This window comes from Camelina sativa, chromosome 12, assembly GCF_000633955.1.
Source record: "Camelina sativa cultivar DH55 chromosome 12, Cs, whole genome shotgun sequence".
Lineage (NCBI taxonomy): Eukaryota > Viridiplantae > Streptophyta > Magnoliopsida > Brassicales > Brassicaceae > Camelina > Camelina sativa.
This window is the reverse complement of record NC_025696.1, coordinates 11,215,816-11,230,966: the sequence shown is the minus strand read 5'-3', so window position 1 is coordinate 11,230,966 and position 15,151 is coordinate 11,215,816. Positions and strand designations below refer to the sequence as shown.

General features: G+C 36.2%; 3 protein-coding genes and 1 long non-coding RNA gene across 4 annotated transcripts; all 4 read right to left on the bottom strand.

Moving 5' to 3' along the window:
• LOC104733389 lies at positions 995–2,400 on the bottom strand. The gene has a single exon (XM_019233408.1). It carries the CDS (start codon positions 2,290–2,292, stop codon positions 1,249–1,251), a length of 1,044 nt encoding a protein of 347 aa, XP_019088953.1. The 5' UTR covers positions 2,293–2,400; the 3' UTR covers positions 995–1,248.
• On the bottom strand, positions 3,259–4,734 carry LOC104731294. Its single transcript, XR_758582.2, has 4 exons — positions 4,512–4,734; positions 4,199–4,283; positions 3,943–4,071; positions 3,259–3,724 (listed from the first exon to the last, which is right to left on the bottom strand). It is a non-coding gene; the product is annotated as an uncharacterized LOC104731294 (long non-coding RNA).
• On the bottom strand, positions 7,486–11,323 carry LOC104731293 (potassium channel AKT2/3). The gene is made up of 10 exons (XM_010450621.2): positions 11,023–11,323; positions 10,545–10,763; positions 10,111–10,269; positions 9,950–10,007; positions 9,540–9,854; positions 9,196–9,435; positions 8,589–9,104; positions 8,420–8,495; positions 7,871–8,344; positions 7,486–7,738 (listed from the first exon to the last, which is right to left on the bottom strand). The coding sequence occupies exons 1-10, from the start codon at positions 11,247–11,249 to the stop codon at positions 7,614–7,616; spliced, it is 2,409 nt and encodes an 802-aa protein (XP_010448923.1). The 5' UTR covers positions 11,250–11,323; the 3' UTR covers positions 7,486–7,613.
• Positions 12,926–14,781, bottom strand: LOC104731292 (iron-sulfur cluster assembly protein 1). The gene is made up of 3 exons (XM_010450620.2): positions 14,395–14,781; positions 13,896–13,950; positions 12,926–13,367 (listed from the first exon to the last, which is right to left on the bottom strand). The coding sequence occupies exons 1-3, from the start codon at positions 14,693–14,695 to the stop codon at positions 13,217–13,219; spliced, it is 507 nt and encodes a 168-aa protein (XP_010448922.1). The 5' UTR covers positions 14,696–14,781; the 3' UTR covers positions 12,926–13,216.

Below are 15,151 nucleotides of genomic sequence, written 5' to 3'. Positions count from 1 at the left end.
TATAAATTGCACTTCTATTGCAATATGTATGAATGTTTTTATTATGTTTTGTATGTTTGAAAATTACTTAAAATTTAATATTTTCTAATTTTATAAAATCTTAAATGTTTACACATTTATACCACTTCTATTCTATTTAAAAGTTTAAATTTTAAAAAACAATATTTTCAAAAATAATATACCCAAAATAAGAACATACCAATAAAAGATAAAAATTTATCTAAGAGATCATGGCTTCTTATATTCTAAACAGTACAGAATTAATTCATAAAAACATTAAGAACTTCCCTTACTCAAACCCACCGATAAACATGCTCTAAGTTTCTCTTCTTTATAAGGAACATTATTATTTTCTTGGTTTTTTAACATGTTTCTCTTATTCGACTTAATTTTATCAAAATCACTACTTGCAAAAGCGCAAAAAACTAAAAAGATTAGTGAGACGAGAGGACTGACTATAGAAGAATCGCAATTTAATCATGTATGTGTGGAACTTGGTAAGAAGAACCTTCGAGCACTAGAGAGAGAGTTTAACTGATGAACAATCAATTGTGTGGAGTGGCACCACCTTCTCTGTCTTGTAACTGAAAATATAGACATCACGTGTGTTATTCTCATGACTACCAATGAAATCTAATGAAGAGCATTGTCTTGTCTCCCTAATTGCATTGTCTTGTCTCCCAAATAATCAATGTGTTTCATATTTCTTAAAGAAACCCATGAATGAACCTTGCAGAACCTGGAAGGAACAGATTCTTGAGCTAATAACTCAGCACTCTTTCAACCTTGAGAACATCTTCTGAAACCTGTTTTTGTGATTACAAGTTTTTTTTTGTAACTCCAATATTTTCAGATGCATCCCACCTTGGAAGATTTTGATGTGAAACCTCTCCAAGAAATTTTCGAAGCTTTCAAAAGTAAAAAAAGCTTGTGATCCTTTTATACAATCTATAAAAACCCTTACATTACGTCAACATGAAACCAACCCATCATAAACACAAAGAACAAAATAATATTCCTATTAAAAAGCCATCGAGATCTTAATTTACATGATATATTTATAATCAAATACGATAATCTACCTGAATCCCACACACACATCGTACTAAACAGCAAAAAGTAACAACATGGAATTAAGAACAATAAAAATGGACCCTCGAGACTATATATTAAGAGGGTCTCTTTCGATAAAAAATGAAACACTTTTACAAGATTACTAGTATATTATACAATAAACAAAAAATAAAGTCAATAAACTTTCTTGACAAAGAGATTACGAAAGCCAAATAAACCATTAGGATTAGGATTAGGATTACTAGCATTGACGTTGTTGTTATTACTGTTGTCACTCCCAATGATGTTACTATTACCACTCTCGTCGATTCTGCAGCTTAACCGGCTCCGATAACCAATGCACATAGGCACGTTCAAGTTCAAGACTTTTGCTTTATTGCTCTCAATTACCGTTTTACCCCTACGCGTCTCGGGAATTTCCCTTTTACCAACTATCCGACCCATCGTCGGTTCGGGTACCGTTTTCCCAACCGGAGCTCCTCCTCCTCCACGCCTGACTTGCCAAACCGGACTGCTCCGACCAAGATGCACGCCGTTACGACCAGGACTACTCGGCCACTTCCTCGACTTGGATTCTCCGGTGGAGTTGCTACGTGAACACGGCGCGCTGCTGACTTTCCGGGTCGTCGGAGCTCCGAACGACATTCTGGGTCGGGTCACGTTGTTCCCAGCGGATCTACTTCTTGAGAACGGCCAAATGTTGATGTTCAGCTCCGCTCCAGAACCCGAACCCGAACCAGGACCCGACCCGGTTTTCTTCTTCTCCTTCTTACTCTCCTTCACCTTCTCTTTCTTCCCAGGCGGTTTGGTTTCGGTCTTCCTGAAAATATCTCTCCACCGCTTCGAAACCGTCGTCTCTCGGGTCAGCTCAGATCCTAAACCGGGTTCAAGTTCCGGTTTTTCCTCTGTATTAACCAAAGCAGCAGGGGAAGGAGAAGGAGAAGGAGACGGATCCGGGTCGCATTCCGAGATATTCGGGTCGGATTGAAGCTCCGATTTAACAGAGAGAAGATGAAGAGGTAAAAGAACGCCGTCGTGGAAAAGCTCGTCGGCGGATAGGAGATCTGAGTCGTCGGGTTGAGGAAACGAAGAGTTGGTAAGACGCCAGAACTCGAACTCAGGTGGGTTAGAGTCGCAGCTGCTTCTACGACGTTGGCTACCACAAGGAGAAAGAATCTCCGGTGGTTGTATACTACGTATGCTCGTCGGACTATCCATTGTTCCAAGAAAGAGAGAGAGACTTTGGAAGGTTGAAGAAGAAGAAGAAGATAATAAATTAATGGAATGTTAAAGAGAGAGAGAGAGAGAGATGATGAGCAGGTGTGTGTGTAAGTGTGACACCCATATATATTTTTTTGCAGACTCGTACATTAATTACGCAATATTTTGTACCTAATTTTGTTTTCCTTTTTTATTTTTTATAATTTTGTTCTCCTCTCTATCTATATAGTATATACCACCCAACTCATTAACTCTACTCACCAAACTTGATTTTTAAGCAAATATATAATACTATATGATGAATCACACTTTCCATTTTTCAAGAGACAAGCTATAACTTATTAAGATGTAAAATGCCAAATTCTTTAATCATAAACCAACTACTACATGATAAGACTCTTCTAGCAAAATTATCTAAATATAGGTTTATTTGTTAAATAAATTACATATAGGTGGGAGGCATAAGAATGAGACGGAGAGAATATAAATTCCACTCGACTTTATTCGTGGAGCCCCTCGGAACTTGATAATTTTTCGATTTCTTGGTGAATGTTTCCCGAGAAAATAGCAAAAAGTAAGTTTTAAACTTCATGGTTTACAAGAATAAAAATCTCTAAGGGCATGTTTATAGGGATCAGGTAAGAGTGTTCTTAGAGGAGAAATATTGTAAAAATAATGTAAGATCAGTTCTTAAGAACTTTTGTTAAGAAGTTAGTTATTGGGAGAACATGTATAAGATCTTAAGATTTAATAATATAATATTCTTATAAAAGTTTAAAAATGTTTAATAAATACATAGATTAATGTTTAATTAAAAATTTAAGAATGTGTAATAGTATTTAATAATATAATGTTTATTAATATTCTTAAACATATTACAATTAAAAAAATTTATAAAATTACATTTTAATTACAAACTTATAAAACTTTAACTAATAATAATTTTTAATTGCAAACTTATAATAATTTGAATCTTCACCCTTGTAGTTTTGCTCTGTTTTTAATTTCACAAAACTAGTTCTAGCTAAGTGTTCTTTTTATAACCTGTGTTTACTACCATTGGTAAGATCTTACAACTTACAAGCAGCAAATAATACAGTAACACTGCAACAGGCAGCTATTATAGTATATTGTGCAATATATGATATTATGATCTCTTGCCTTGTAACATCAGCCATGTAAACGTTTCCAAACAAGTAGGAATAGACCTTTCTCATAAATGATAATCTTCAGCTCCCAAGGCTCACCACCGACTTCAGATTCTTTGCAATATCTGTCTCGTACTGATCTATGTTCTATTCATTATCCTGCTAGTAGTTGATACAAGCGAAGAAGAATTAGCATTTTGCTGATCGTAGTTATTCAATTGTCTGCCTTTTACTAAGTTTGTCAAGTGAGATTCAAGAGTTGACAGGTCCAAGTAATCCTCCTGTAAGTTTTTAAAGTTAGAAAGCCTCACAAACGAAATGAAATATCTATAATTAAGTAACGACATAACGCCAACAAGCTGGATTCAGTGATAACATGTCAGAAAAGCATCAGACCATCTTGTTTAATTAGTTGAATCTCCTCAGTAAATAAAATCCTAAACGCTAACTAATTACTAAATCAAGTATATATATATATATATATATATATTTGGTATACCTTTGTCATAGCCTGGCTATGATAGCCATTATATAAAGTCCCTCCTCTAAGCGTTTAGCAACATCTAAACACTTGGCCTTTGATTCATCATCAGACGGAAAGGGATTCTGCTTCTCTAACTTGACGAAGCTGGAAACAAAGCAGTTATGCAGGATTACAGAACCGAAAAACAGTAACAAATTCTTTTCCAGCAACATTAACTCAGTTCATGATACAGCAGCAACTAACGGAAAAAATAATATAATTGAAGGCTTACATAACGTCTCGCATGTAACGGCGAATTTGCAAAAAATCATAGTCAATGAGAGAAGTACTGTAACGAGGAAGCCCTAAAGCAACACCTAATTCAACAGCAGAAGAAGCATCCATCAGTAGAAACACCAACTATAAGCAAACCTAATAGTTGTCTCTATCAGAAGAAGTGTATTGAGATATATGTCTGTATCCCCCACATATTCCATCCAACCTTAAATTGCTACTCAAATGAAAGAATCAATCTTCCACCGCAAATGATCGGATCCCACAGAGAAAGATTCTACCTTGCGAGATCACAGAGGCGAAAATGTTACCTGTAATCATAGAGGCGAGACAGAGGAGACAGTGGAGACGACGAGATCGGTTGACACGAGGAGACGAAGAGAAGAAGAGATCACCGGAAGTGGTCGGAACACACCGGGATCGGAGACGAAGAAATCTCTCGGCGTTTCGCCTCTTCGGAGAGAACAAGAAAAAAAATCGCGAAAACCCGAATGAAGAGAAAGAAAATGATACGAAGAAAAAAGAATTTCCAACCAATCTCGTTCAGACACGTGCTCTTAGATCACCCGAAGAACTGATCTAAAATAAGATCAGAAGGCCTGATCTTATTTACACTGTTCATTTTTTCTCATTATAAAAAAGCCCAAGATCAGCCATATGTTTTGCCGATAAATATGGCCTAAAATCCGAAGTTGACCCTTTTTTATCGTCTCCGGTTATCATTATTACCCTCTCAACCCAAAAGTCATTTCATCTTTACATTTTCGCCTTGGTTATTTTCTTACAAACACATAATTTTGTTTACTTTTTATAAGAATATGATGATGTCATTTGTGATGTTGGTGATATCAAAGTTTTAAAAAACTTCAAAGTTTATATAATTATTTGTCCATCATGTGATTTTTCAATCATTACTTTAATTTGACGAACGAACCACATTCCTCGACCGCATTTCATGGAAAATAAGATAGCACATACTTGAGGGTTTTACACTTTTTACTTAAGGGTTATGTTTAATTGTAGTTGTAGAAACAACCACCAAAGTCACCGACGTACACGCAGGCTAATCCTATACTTGTGTACAAACCCTTTTGTTTTGGTATCAAGTTTTTCACTCGTTTAGTTTCCAAATAAAAAACGACAAAATCAGTGTTTTGACTTTTGATTGATCATTTACAATATGAATATAGTTAAATCGTTTCGTAAAGTGGTTTTATTAGGAGGCGAGACCTAGAAATTAGAAAATGAGTAAACATGAGAAAGTCGATAGTTATTTATTTACAGTACACTTTGTCTTTTAAAAAAAATATTTTTACATTTTTTATTTTATATGGATATTTCTAAAAAAATCTTCTTATTAATGTTGATATTTTTCTCTAAATACATTCACGAATAGTTTTATTCCTTTGTTCTGTTATGTTCTTTTGTCTTTGCTAAATTATTTGTGGTTTTTTTTGCTTTCCCATTTGTCAACCTTGCCAAGTTATGCTATGTTTACGACACCAATAAATAAATAAATAAATATATAGTCCTAAAGTATATATATTAAAAAAAACAAATGAGTGATAAAAAAAGGAGCCAGAAGGGGTAAACGGGCCAAAACGAGGCCCATTAATAGAAGAAGGGGACATGATTCAATGGAACCCCACACGTATTAAACGCTTTTTGAACGTATTGTTTAGCCTTTTCTGCTCGAGCATTACGGTTGCACTTTGCACCCGTGCCTGTCCATTTAACCTGTTTTAGAATATTATTATCTTCATTTTTGTATAATAATACACTGAGATGTTGAAGAAGAAACATTACACAAGCTTAAAAACAATAAATCTGAAACCTAATTTATTTGAGTTGAAAGTAACAAAAAGGAAATTTTTAATCTTCAATAATTTGATAGGAAAAAAGGATAGAAATGGTGAAAAAAATAAGAACAAAAATGGGAAATAGATTTGTTGGTTGGTTTGTGTTTGGAAACAGACATAGATAATGTAAGGCCATGTGACGACGGATAGGCATTATCTCACTCTCATTTAATGTCATAGGGTCCTCCTGATTACGAAATGTCGTAAACGCCCCCCCAACCCCTCTCCTCCGACGTTACATAGATTTGGTATTTGAGGTTCTCACATCTCCCACCCATCCGTACTGTACACTGCCTCCATGTTACGACGACTTGTGAATTGTGATCATATTTTAATCAGGCTATTTAGTTGGCTTTCAATGACACTCGATGTTTAATTAAAATCATTACAAAGTTTCTAACTGGAGCTAGACTTATAAATTGTTTGGTATGTTCAAGTCCCTTAGCCAACGTATTTTTCAACGATTTATGATACTATTTCGAAATTGGATGATTGATATATGTTTAAACGAACTAAAATTTCGAAGACGACGGTCCATGATTACAAACGCAGTTTCTTTTGTAGGTCCTTAATACAGCATGTCTATGGATTTTTGTCAACGTTTTATATAATTTTTTTCTTTCAAACTAATCACATATCTAAGGAAATGGGTTTGAATGTTATTTTGGTACTATGTTATTGTCCATTTTATACATACGTAGTTACGTACGTACTCATCTACACAATAATTTATTATTCATTTACATAAACGGCTCCACAAATTTGTGTACATGCACTTTCTTATATACATTCATTTCTTACTTTCAAATTAGCAAACACAAAATCTTCACTTTGCCTAATTAAGTTAAATATTATGATCTATTCATCATAATTTTTTAAAAACATTTCACTGCACATTCGCTCATTATAGAGATGTACGTAACATAACGCATAAGATTCATAACGTAGGTTGAATTACTAAAAATGTGAGGTAGGGTTTGGGAGGAGTGTCCAAACTTCAAAGTAGTGCTACAAAAAAGTCGCTCATTGACAAAGAAATATCATAAAAATTTATTTATCTACGTGAACATCACGTGGATCATTCTCTTCAATTAGGCGACTATTCCATAATACCAAAGAATATTATAAAGCTTCCCTTGCAAACAAAATAACGTGTACAACCTCAAAAAAAAATTAAAGATGGTTTCGAAATAAATAATAAATCTCAATAATTCAGCTAAATCCGAACCATAGGATAGCATGTGATACTGATACTACGAACGACAGTCACGTCACATTTTCTTCTATGAAAGAAACTATACCTAGTTGATAAAGTTGGTACAGTAAAATCAGGTCTTTTAATAAATTTTAACTCATTTTGCATTTTATTATTTTCTAAATTTAAATGTATTATTATCAGTTTCACGTCCTTGTTTTTGTCAATATATATATGGACCGTTTCTTATTTATTACATCTCACTCAAATGGACGCATATAAAAATATTACAATTTTTTTTTTTCTTTTTCACGCTGGTTCTTATCCCAAACTTGCATTGGTTATAAATTTTCAAAGTTCTAAATTATTTTGTTTTCCACAAAGTAGATTTTATCATTATCTCTAATCACTTCAATACTGTCAATCTCAGCTCCATCTTCATTTGTCACCATCGTCTCACTTCCATCAAACCCAAACTTATCTCCTGTTTTACGCACATGCCCACACAACAAACCAAAAAATAACCCGGTTAGTGCAATAAACCTAAACCAAAACCAATCAGAACCGGTCCAAGACCATAACCTAAAGGCTAAACCGTAAATTATGTGTTTTTTACCTGCAATTTTCTTGAGGTCATCAAGTGAAGGAGGAATAAGAACAAGTTTCCCAGCTTCATTGCAACTCTGTTCTCTCCTCTCCAATGGATGTCCTCTGTATATACTCACTCTTCCACGTTCTTCTTCTTCTTCTCCCACGACTCTTGACTTCTCCAATGGTGTGAACAACTCACCATGCGTGTTCACACCATCTACATCTGCACCGTTCATCGTCAGAAGGTTCACCATGTCCATTTGATTCTCCTCCATAGCGACCTGTAAAGCTGTGAAGCCATGGTGGTCCTCTGAATCTACATTAAGCCCCTGTTTTAAAAGAGCCTTCATCACTTCTACGTTGTTCTGTTTCACTGCTTCACATAGAAGGTCTCCAGCTATGTGTGGATCAGATATAGCTGCGAAATGATAAAGGATTCTGAATATCGCATAATGCTTCGTTGAGATTGCTTCCCATAGAGCCGTGTTACCATTCACATCTGCAAAATCTTTTTTGCTTAAAACATATCTCAAAAGCAGAAAACATAACACTTCTCTGAGTATGATATGGTTACCTCTTATGTGAATGTTGCATCCGTGCTTTAGGAGTACTAAAACACAATCCTCATACCCTCTTGAAGCTGCTATATGCTGAAACAGTAATATAAGACGACGAGTTAATGACTATGGTGATGATGATGAGTATGGGGTTTGTAATGGTTTTTAGTGAAAGCAAAATGTTACCAATGGAGTTTTTCCTTTGGAATCTGTAATGTCAGGGCTTAACTTAGCCTTAAGAAGCTCATCAAGAAGAGCTGCATTGCCAGTGGTCACAACAGCGATAAGATTCGAGGCAATGTTCGGGAGAACAGAACCGTTGTTTTCACCATTTTGTTGTGTCATTAGATCACCAATGTCTATATCACTCAGCTTTTTGTGATGCTGCAGGAAGTTCTTGAGCACTGTGGCATTGTCTTGTTGTTTAATCTGCATTGTCTCGATAAGGAACGATGTTTTGAGCCGGAGAAGCTGTGAAAGAGACTTAGTTTGAAAAGTGTAGCTTTGTGGTCTGCAACAAAGTGCTCCAACTTCTCCAAATATGTCTCCACATCGTAGAGTGCCTAAAACAGACTCTCTCTCCATCTCTGAGTCTATGATCTCAACTTCTCCTGACACTATTATGTAAACATCATCGGGTGCTTCGTTCTGCATTATCACATCCTCTCTTGGTGGTATATACTCAGCCTTCATTTTTGAAACCTAATCACCACCAATACACATTTTCAGAGTCAACACTCTTGATTAATATGGTGTATCTACCAAATCATGCATGTCAGCAAAATGAACTCACCAGGAGAAGAAGTATTTCTCTTGAGACACCTTTGAAGAGGTAAACTTTTTCCACAGATGGAAGAAAAAGATGTTGACAAATGCTTTTGTAGATAGATTTTGGGAGCTGATCAATAAGATGTTGCTGGTTCAAGCTCTCTGCCTTGAACCTCAAACACATGTAAGCCAATATCTGATCTTTCAATCTAGGAGGCAGTCTGTTTCTGTTAACAAAGTTTGACGCTGCTTCGATGCTATTCCTCTGCACCACCAATGCAAAAAGAAGACCATCCTTAAGAAAACAATACAAAGAGAAACAGAACAAATCTTTGTATAACCAAAGAGTGAGGGATTTGAGACACTCACAAATTCCATGGTACGACGAGTTCCTTCCACGACTAAATTAGTCATGTTACCAATAAGGTAAGCAGTGAGGCCAAGATTAAATAACATGTAGACTATAATGAATACCATCTCAATAGTGTTGCTTGCATGGAGATCTCCATATCCCACAGTGGTCATTGTTGTGATTGACCAATATATAGCTGCGATGTATCTGATGGAAAGACTTGTCTCTGTGAAATTCGGGATTGCGTCAGTCCATGTCTTTCCTTGGTGTTGATACCTGTCTGCTATTAGGTAATAACTGCATCCCGCACAATGCACTAGAAACAATGTCACCTGTAGGAAACTCAGACCATATCATGTTCTGCAACTACGACATCAAAAGATATATACGTGATCTTGTTCTTGCACTCAAAAATTTCTTTACTCACGGATAAAAGTCTAAGGCAGCGAATCCAGAAATAACTGTATCTTATGTCCTTCTCGAGTCTGAAACAACACGAAGGATATGATATTTTTGTCACTTTCTCAACAACAGTTTGATCAGAGACATGACAATATGATGACATGGATTCATAGAGAATTAGTCTACCTAGTGAAGAGGTGTTTGACGCGTCGAAGTCGCCAAAATCTAAGTAATCCCAAGAGATTACAGGTGAGGTTCCACTTAGCTGTGCCAGTGATTAAGTATCCGATTGCGTCAAATGGTATAGTTGATGCAACATCCATCAAGAACCATGTTGAAAGGTACCTTTAATGAGATATTAAAATAGCATTTTAGCCAAAACTAACACATTTATTTTTAAAAGCTCTCTTTTTACCGAATATATTTATAAGTGGAATCTTTATGTTCTTTCCATAAACAGAAATCTATCTAACTGATGATGAAAATAAAAGAATCACATGGTGTGGGCACAGTAGTCACCTAAAAGTCTTGTCCTCTTCCACTTAGAAAAGAAGTTATCATTTATGGAGTAAAGATCAAATCTCAAAAGGTGAAAAGTAAGATAATGAAAATATACTGACCTCACTGCGATCTGCTTAGGTTCACGGACAAGAAGCTGTGTTCTTTGGTCTATGTAAGCAACGAAGAACGTCAAGACAATGTCAACAGAGAAGAACAAGTCTACGATGTTGTCCGCGATACAAAGATTCCTCTTTGGTGAGAAATTCAGAAATGCGACTTCGAAAGGGTAAACCCATGCAGAGTATGCCACCAAAAGCACCATAAAAAACTCCCAGCACCTGAGTCAGCCACACATAATCACTAGTTACCAACTTGTTTACGTTTCCCCTTGAAGGTACACAAGATCAGATAGCTAATGCATCATCACTAATTCAAGCATACTTTTATGTCTCTTAAAATCTCATAAACACAAGAATCATTCAACTTCCATTAACTCAGTTTTTTTGCTGTGTCATACAATATATATATAAAAGAATGTGTTCTTGTCAGGTATCACATGGTGTTCTGTTTCATAGAGAAAATGGATATGGATTGTACCTGTATCTTGAGTCCATGGGTGAAATGATCCATCCACTAGACCTGATGTGATTCTGGTTATAGCTAGCAACACCAAGTGGAGGAAGAATAAGCTTTGAAAGATTGTTCAAGCTGAGAGAAGAAGCATCGTAGTCTTCTTCTCTCCCTTTTCCTCGATGCTGATGAAGACGCCTGAGCTTCATGTCTGAAGATAAGTTGCAGTGAGTTGCTGCATACTTGAGGTCCATTATATTTATCCTGGAAACAAAAGTTAGCACTAAGAACAATAAAGAGAGAGAAAGGTTTTAGTAGATGATATAATAATTGCAATGAAGAGGGAGTTTGTGGTTTGTATGGTGCAAACCGTACGTGGTGGTGGTGGTCCTATTTTGTTAAGATTGAAGTGAAATAAGGGGAAGCTTTTGTGGGGGACACAAGTTTTGTTTTTAGAGGGATCCAACACAATCAATAAGGCAAACAAAAAAAAATTGATTGATTTTTATGTTTTGGCGATAAGGTATTGAAATGTGAAAGTTGGGGCCCCAAAAGGTTGAGTAAGAGAATTATATGACCAAACGTGGCATTAAGAAGCTTTACTTAAGGGTCCCAAATTAGTATCTCCCCCATTAACAACTTTTAAACTCAGTAGATATATTGAGAATCTAACTTAGAGGGAGATCATGAAGAGAACATGCTAATGCTTCAATATCCACATACTAAGAGAATGTTGTGTGTACTTATTAACATTTGACTAGCTAGCGGGTATGTGAAGCAGAAGAAAAATGAGAGATAAAAGAATTAGATTCTAAACCGGGACCATATTTTAGGCGAAAAGAAAGGCGATATATTTCCCTATACGTGTAGTCATCTTCGGCATAGTATTCATCTAGATTGATCATATATTCTTGATTGATTTTAGCTTTTGAAGCAATCAAATGGTGTTAGCTTTAAAAAAAAAGGGACAGGGCAAAGAGGAAAGACAACCGACCTGTGTGTCCTCTGTTATAGGAGTAGTGTCTTTAAAATCCCATAAAGTATCACACTGCCTAGTTTGCTCCTTCACCATGTTGTTGCCTAAGTGTTTCCAAGTTGGTTTGCTTTTAAATTCCATGAACCTGCGAAGTTCAACAAATGTCACAATGAGAAAGAACAGAGTAATCTCTCATTGAACATGACTCTATATCAATGGACTTTTTAAATTTAATTTCAAATCTCATACCAAGTCCTTAAGTGTGTTAGCAAATTGGTTAGAACCTAAGCTTAATGTTGGTCAGACCAAATTTGTCTGAACAATTGTAAGTAACATCCACTGTCAAGTAAGTTTAAACGATTAGTTACAGTAGAGAACTGAGTGATCCAAAAACTATAACTACAAAACCCTAAGAATTTTGGGTTTGGGGGAAAGAAGGCAATTTGAGTTCAAAACAACCTGACAATAGACTTGATGAATCTCTCAAAGAAGTCACATTTGAACGTCTCCGACGATTGGAAACAAAGCGCCGGAGAGGAACACGTGGAAGATTGACGTTCAGTGGCGGGTTTCTATTTTTTTTTTTCAAAAGCGAGAAGAAGAGAGAAAGAGACAGACCAACTGACCAAGTAGTCTGAGAGAACTAGTCAGGAAAAGTTTGCTATTCCGATCCTTTTATTTCTAGTTATCTTAAGTTCGCCCCTGATGCTTAACACCTCAATGTCGCGGGATCGGCCGCCTGCAAGGCGCTTTAGAACGGTTTTTAACTCTATTTCTGATAGGTTTTACTTTCCACTTTCCATCATCATTTGAACAAAAATGGTGTATCAAATGAATTCAAAAACGATACACCATAGTACCATACTAAGCTGATTGGAGATAAAAACGTATCGTGGTTTGTTAAATTTAAACGTTTCGTGGTTTGGAGAGACAGTTATAATGTGGACATGAGAAAACACCAAAACTGAAAATTGTAGACTTGTATTTCAAAGTTATACATCTCCCAGTGAAGAGAGAAAGCATTACAACACAATACAATAGTAGAAAACTACAGGGGAGAAAGCAAAATCATTCTTGGGATGTTTGATGTCAACAGAGTTTATTCAAACAAAATACTTCGTAAACTTGAAACTTATAAAAAAAAACACATTTCATTACATACCACAGGTTGTATGTATCCTCTTCTACTCCTCCCCTGTTTTCACCATCATATACACACTATGGTATACACATTAGTAAACGGAATCAAGCCTGTGTGGTTTCTCCCGCTGCTGCAGCACCATTTGTTTTCACACGCTTCTCCTTGTAGTCTTTCACAGCTGCCTTGATGGCGTCCTCCGCCAACATACTGCAGTGGAGCTTGACTGGTGGGAGAGAAAGGTGCTTTGCGATCTCGCTGGGAAAATAAACCACAGAGAAAAGCACACATTCAATTTAGGACTTCAGAATAAAAACTCCATGAAATAAATCACAAAATTACTTTTTCAACGATAAAGAAGTCATATATCTGCGCGTAGGCTGCAAAAACTTATGTACCATACATACCAACAGACCAAGTCCAATAATTGATCGATGTAGGCATGTCAACAATCAATGAGTTAACCAATTAGATAACACGAGTGTGCAAGGAATCACATTTGATAATATATGCAAACATGAATATGAACACAGGTCAAGCTAACCAATACTATACCAATAGACAAATTCCAATGACTGGGTTTTCTCAACACAAGATATTACAGTCATGAAATACAGTAACTAACTGGTATGTCAACAATCAAAAGACTGGTCAATTAGTCAACACCGATTGACGTAACCCAACAACTCCCAACATATTATGTTAACATTTGCAAAACACAAGGCATCCTTATATTGGGAAGTATGAATGCCAGATTATGTAAGAGACGAACTAAACAGTACTTACGTGTTCTTGATGGTAAGGACATCCTCCATAGCTTTGCCTTTCACCCATTCAGTGGCTGAAAAAATACATAAATCAATCAACATTAGAAAACTGCTACATATCCCCAATAGGATTAGAAATGACAGAGAGAATAAGATAGCTCAAGCCAGAAACTGAACCAGGACAATATTGATGTCGCATCAAAAAGGTAAAATCTTTCTCAATGACATTACGACTATTACAAATTCACGATTGAATCAATTACAAAAATGTCTCAATTCACAAAAACCCAGATTAATGTATCAGTTCCTAATCCATGACCTAATTTGACATTTACAACACAAATCCCAAATTTGAACACCGCCTCCACATGAACCCATCAATCTGAAACCTAATTCCTCAATTCGAAAAATCAAAATCCCTAATTGAAAAATTCATATCTCAAATCTCTCTAATTCAATCCTCAATCGAACAAAGGACCAAACAAAAACACGAATTAGATAGAGAGCAGCAAACATACCAACAGATGAAGAAGCGATAGCTGAACCACAACCAAAGGTCTTAAAGCGAGCATCAACGATTTGACCAGTTTTCTCATCGACCTTGATCTGAAGCTTCATCACATCGCCACACGCAGGAGCTCCCACGAGTCCCGTACCAACGGTGGGATCATTCTTATCGAAGGAGCCGACGTTGCGGGGGTTATCGTAGTGGTCGATGACGTTCTCATGGTAAGAACGGGAAATACCAACAGACCACGGCGTTGATTGACGTGACGTAAGCCCTAGAGCCTTCTTCGCAGCTTGCCTGAGCATCATCATCGTCGTCTTTTTTTTTTTAGGGTTCGTTCGAGTTTATACTTTGTTCCGCGGAAATGGGAATGTGATTGAATTTTTGAGGGTTTCCTTCAAGGGGCTATAAGAAGAAGGCGGTTTGGTTCAGACAGAGGTGACACGTGGACGGTTTAGATGGTTCTGAGATATTTTGTTATTTCTTTATGAGAATAACAAAATATCTTTGACGATTTTGACACGTGGACCAGTTGATCTAATCTGAGGATTTTGATGAGTTGACTTTTTCTTCTCACTGATATATTTTTTGATAGCCTAGGACAAATCGCTCGTATTGTGTTTATCAACCATCTATCGTGATTCGTGAAACATGTGTTTGGCAAAACACAAACAAAGGTAAATTAAGTTTCAATACGCACTATATATGTTTTATCTACTCCCACTGAGAATTCTAAATCAAACAAACAATACAACATAATTGATCAT

What these genes read in the sequence shown, in the direction of transcription:
- LOC104731293 (XM_010450621.2), bottom strand. Translation starts at nt 11,249, where the DNA reads ATGGACCTCAAGTATGCAGCAACTCACTGCAACTTATCTTCAGACATG. An exon ending in CCTAAGCAGATCGCAGTGAG is followed by an intron (nt 10,270 to 10,544) that starts GTCAGTATATTT and finishes ATCTCATTAAAG; the next exon opens with GTACCTTTCAACATGGTTCT. An exon ending in GAGAAATACTTCTTCTCCTG is followed by an intron (nt 9,105 to 9,195) that starts GTGAGTTCATTT and finishes GGTGGTGATTAG; the next exon opens with GTTTCAAAAATGAAGGCTGA.
- LOC104733389 (XM_019233408.1), bottom strand. Translation starts at nt 2,292, where the DNA reads ATGGATAGTCCGACGAGCATACGTAGTATACAACCACCGGAGATTCTT.
- LOC104731292 (XM_010450620.2), bottom strand. Translation starts at nt 14,695, where the DNA reads ATGATGATGCTCAGGCAAGCTGCGAAGAAGGCTCTAGGGCTTACGTCA. An exon ending in TATCGCTTCTTCATCTGTTG is followed by an intron (nt 13,951 to 14,394) that starts GTATGTTTGCTG and finishes GTATTTTTTCAG; the next exon opens with CCACTGAATGGGTGAAAGGC. An exon ending in GTCCTTACCATCAAGAACAC is followed by an intron (nt 13,368 to 13,895) that starts GTAAGTACTGTT and finishes TTATTTTCCCAG; the next exon opens with CGAGATCGCAAAGCACCTTT.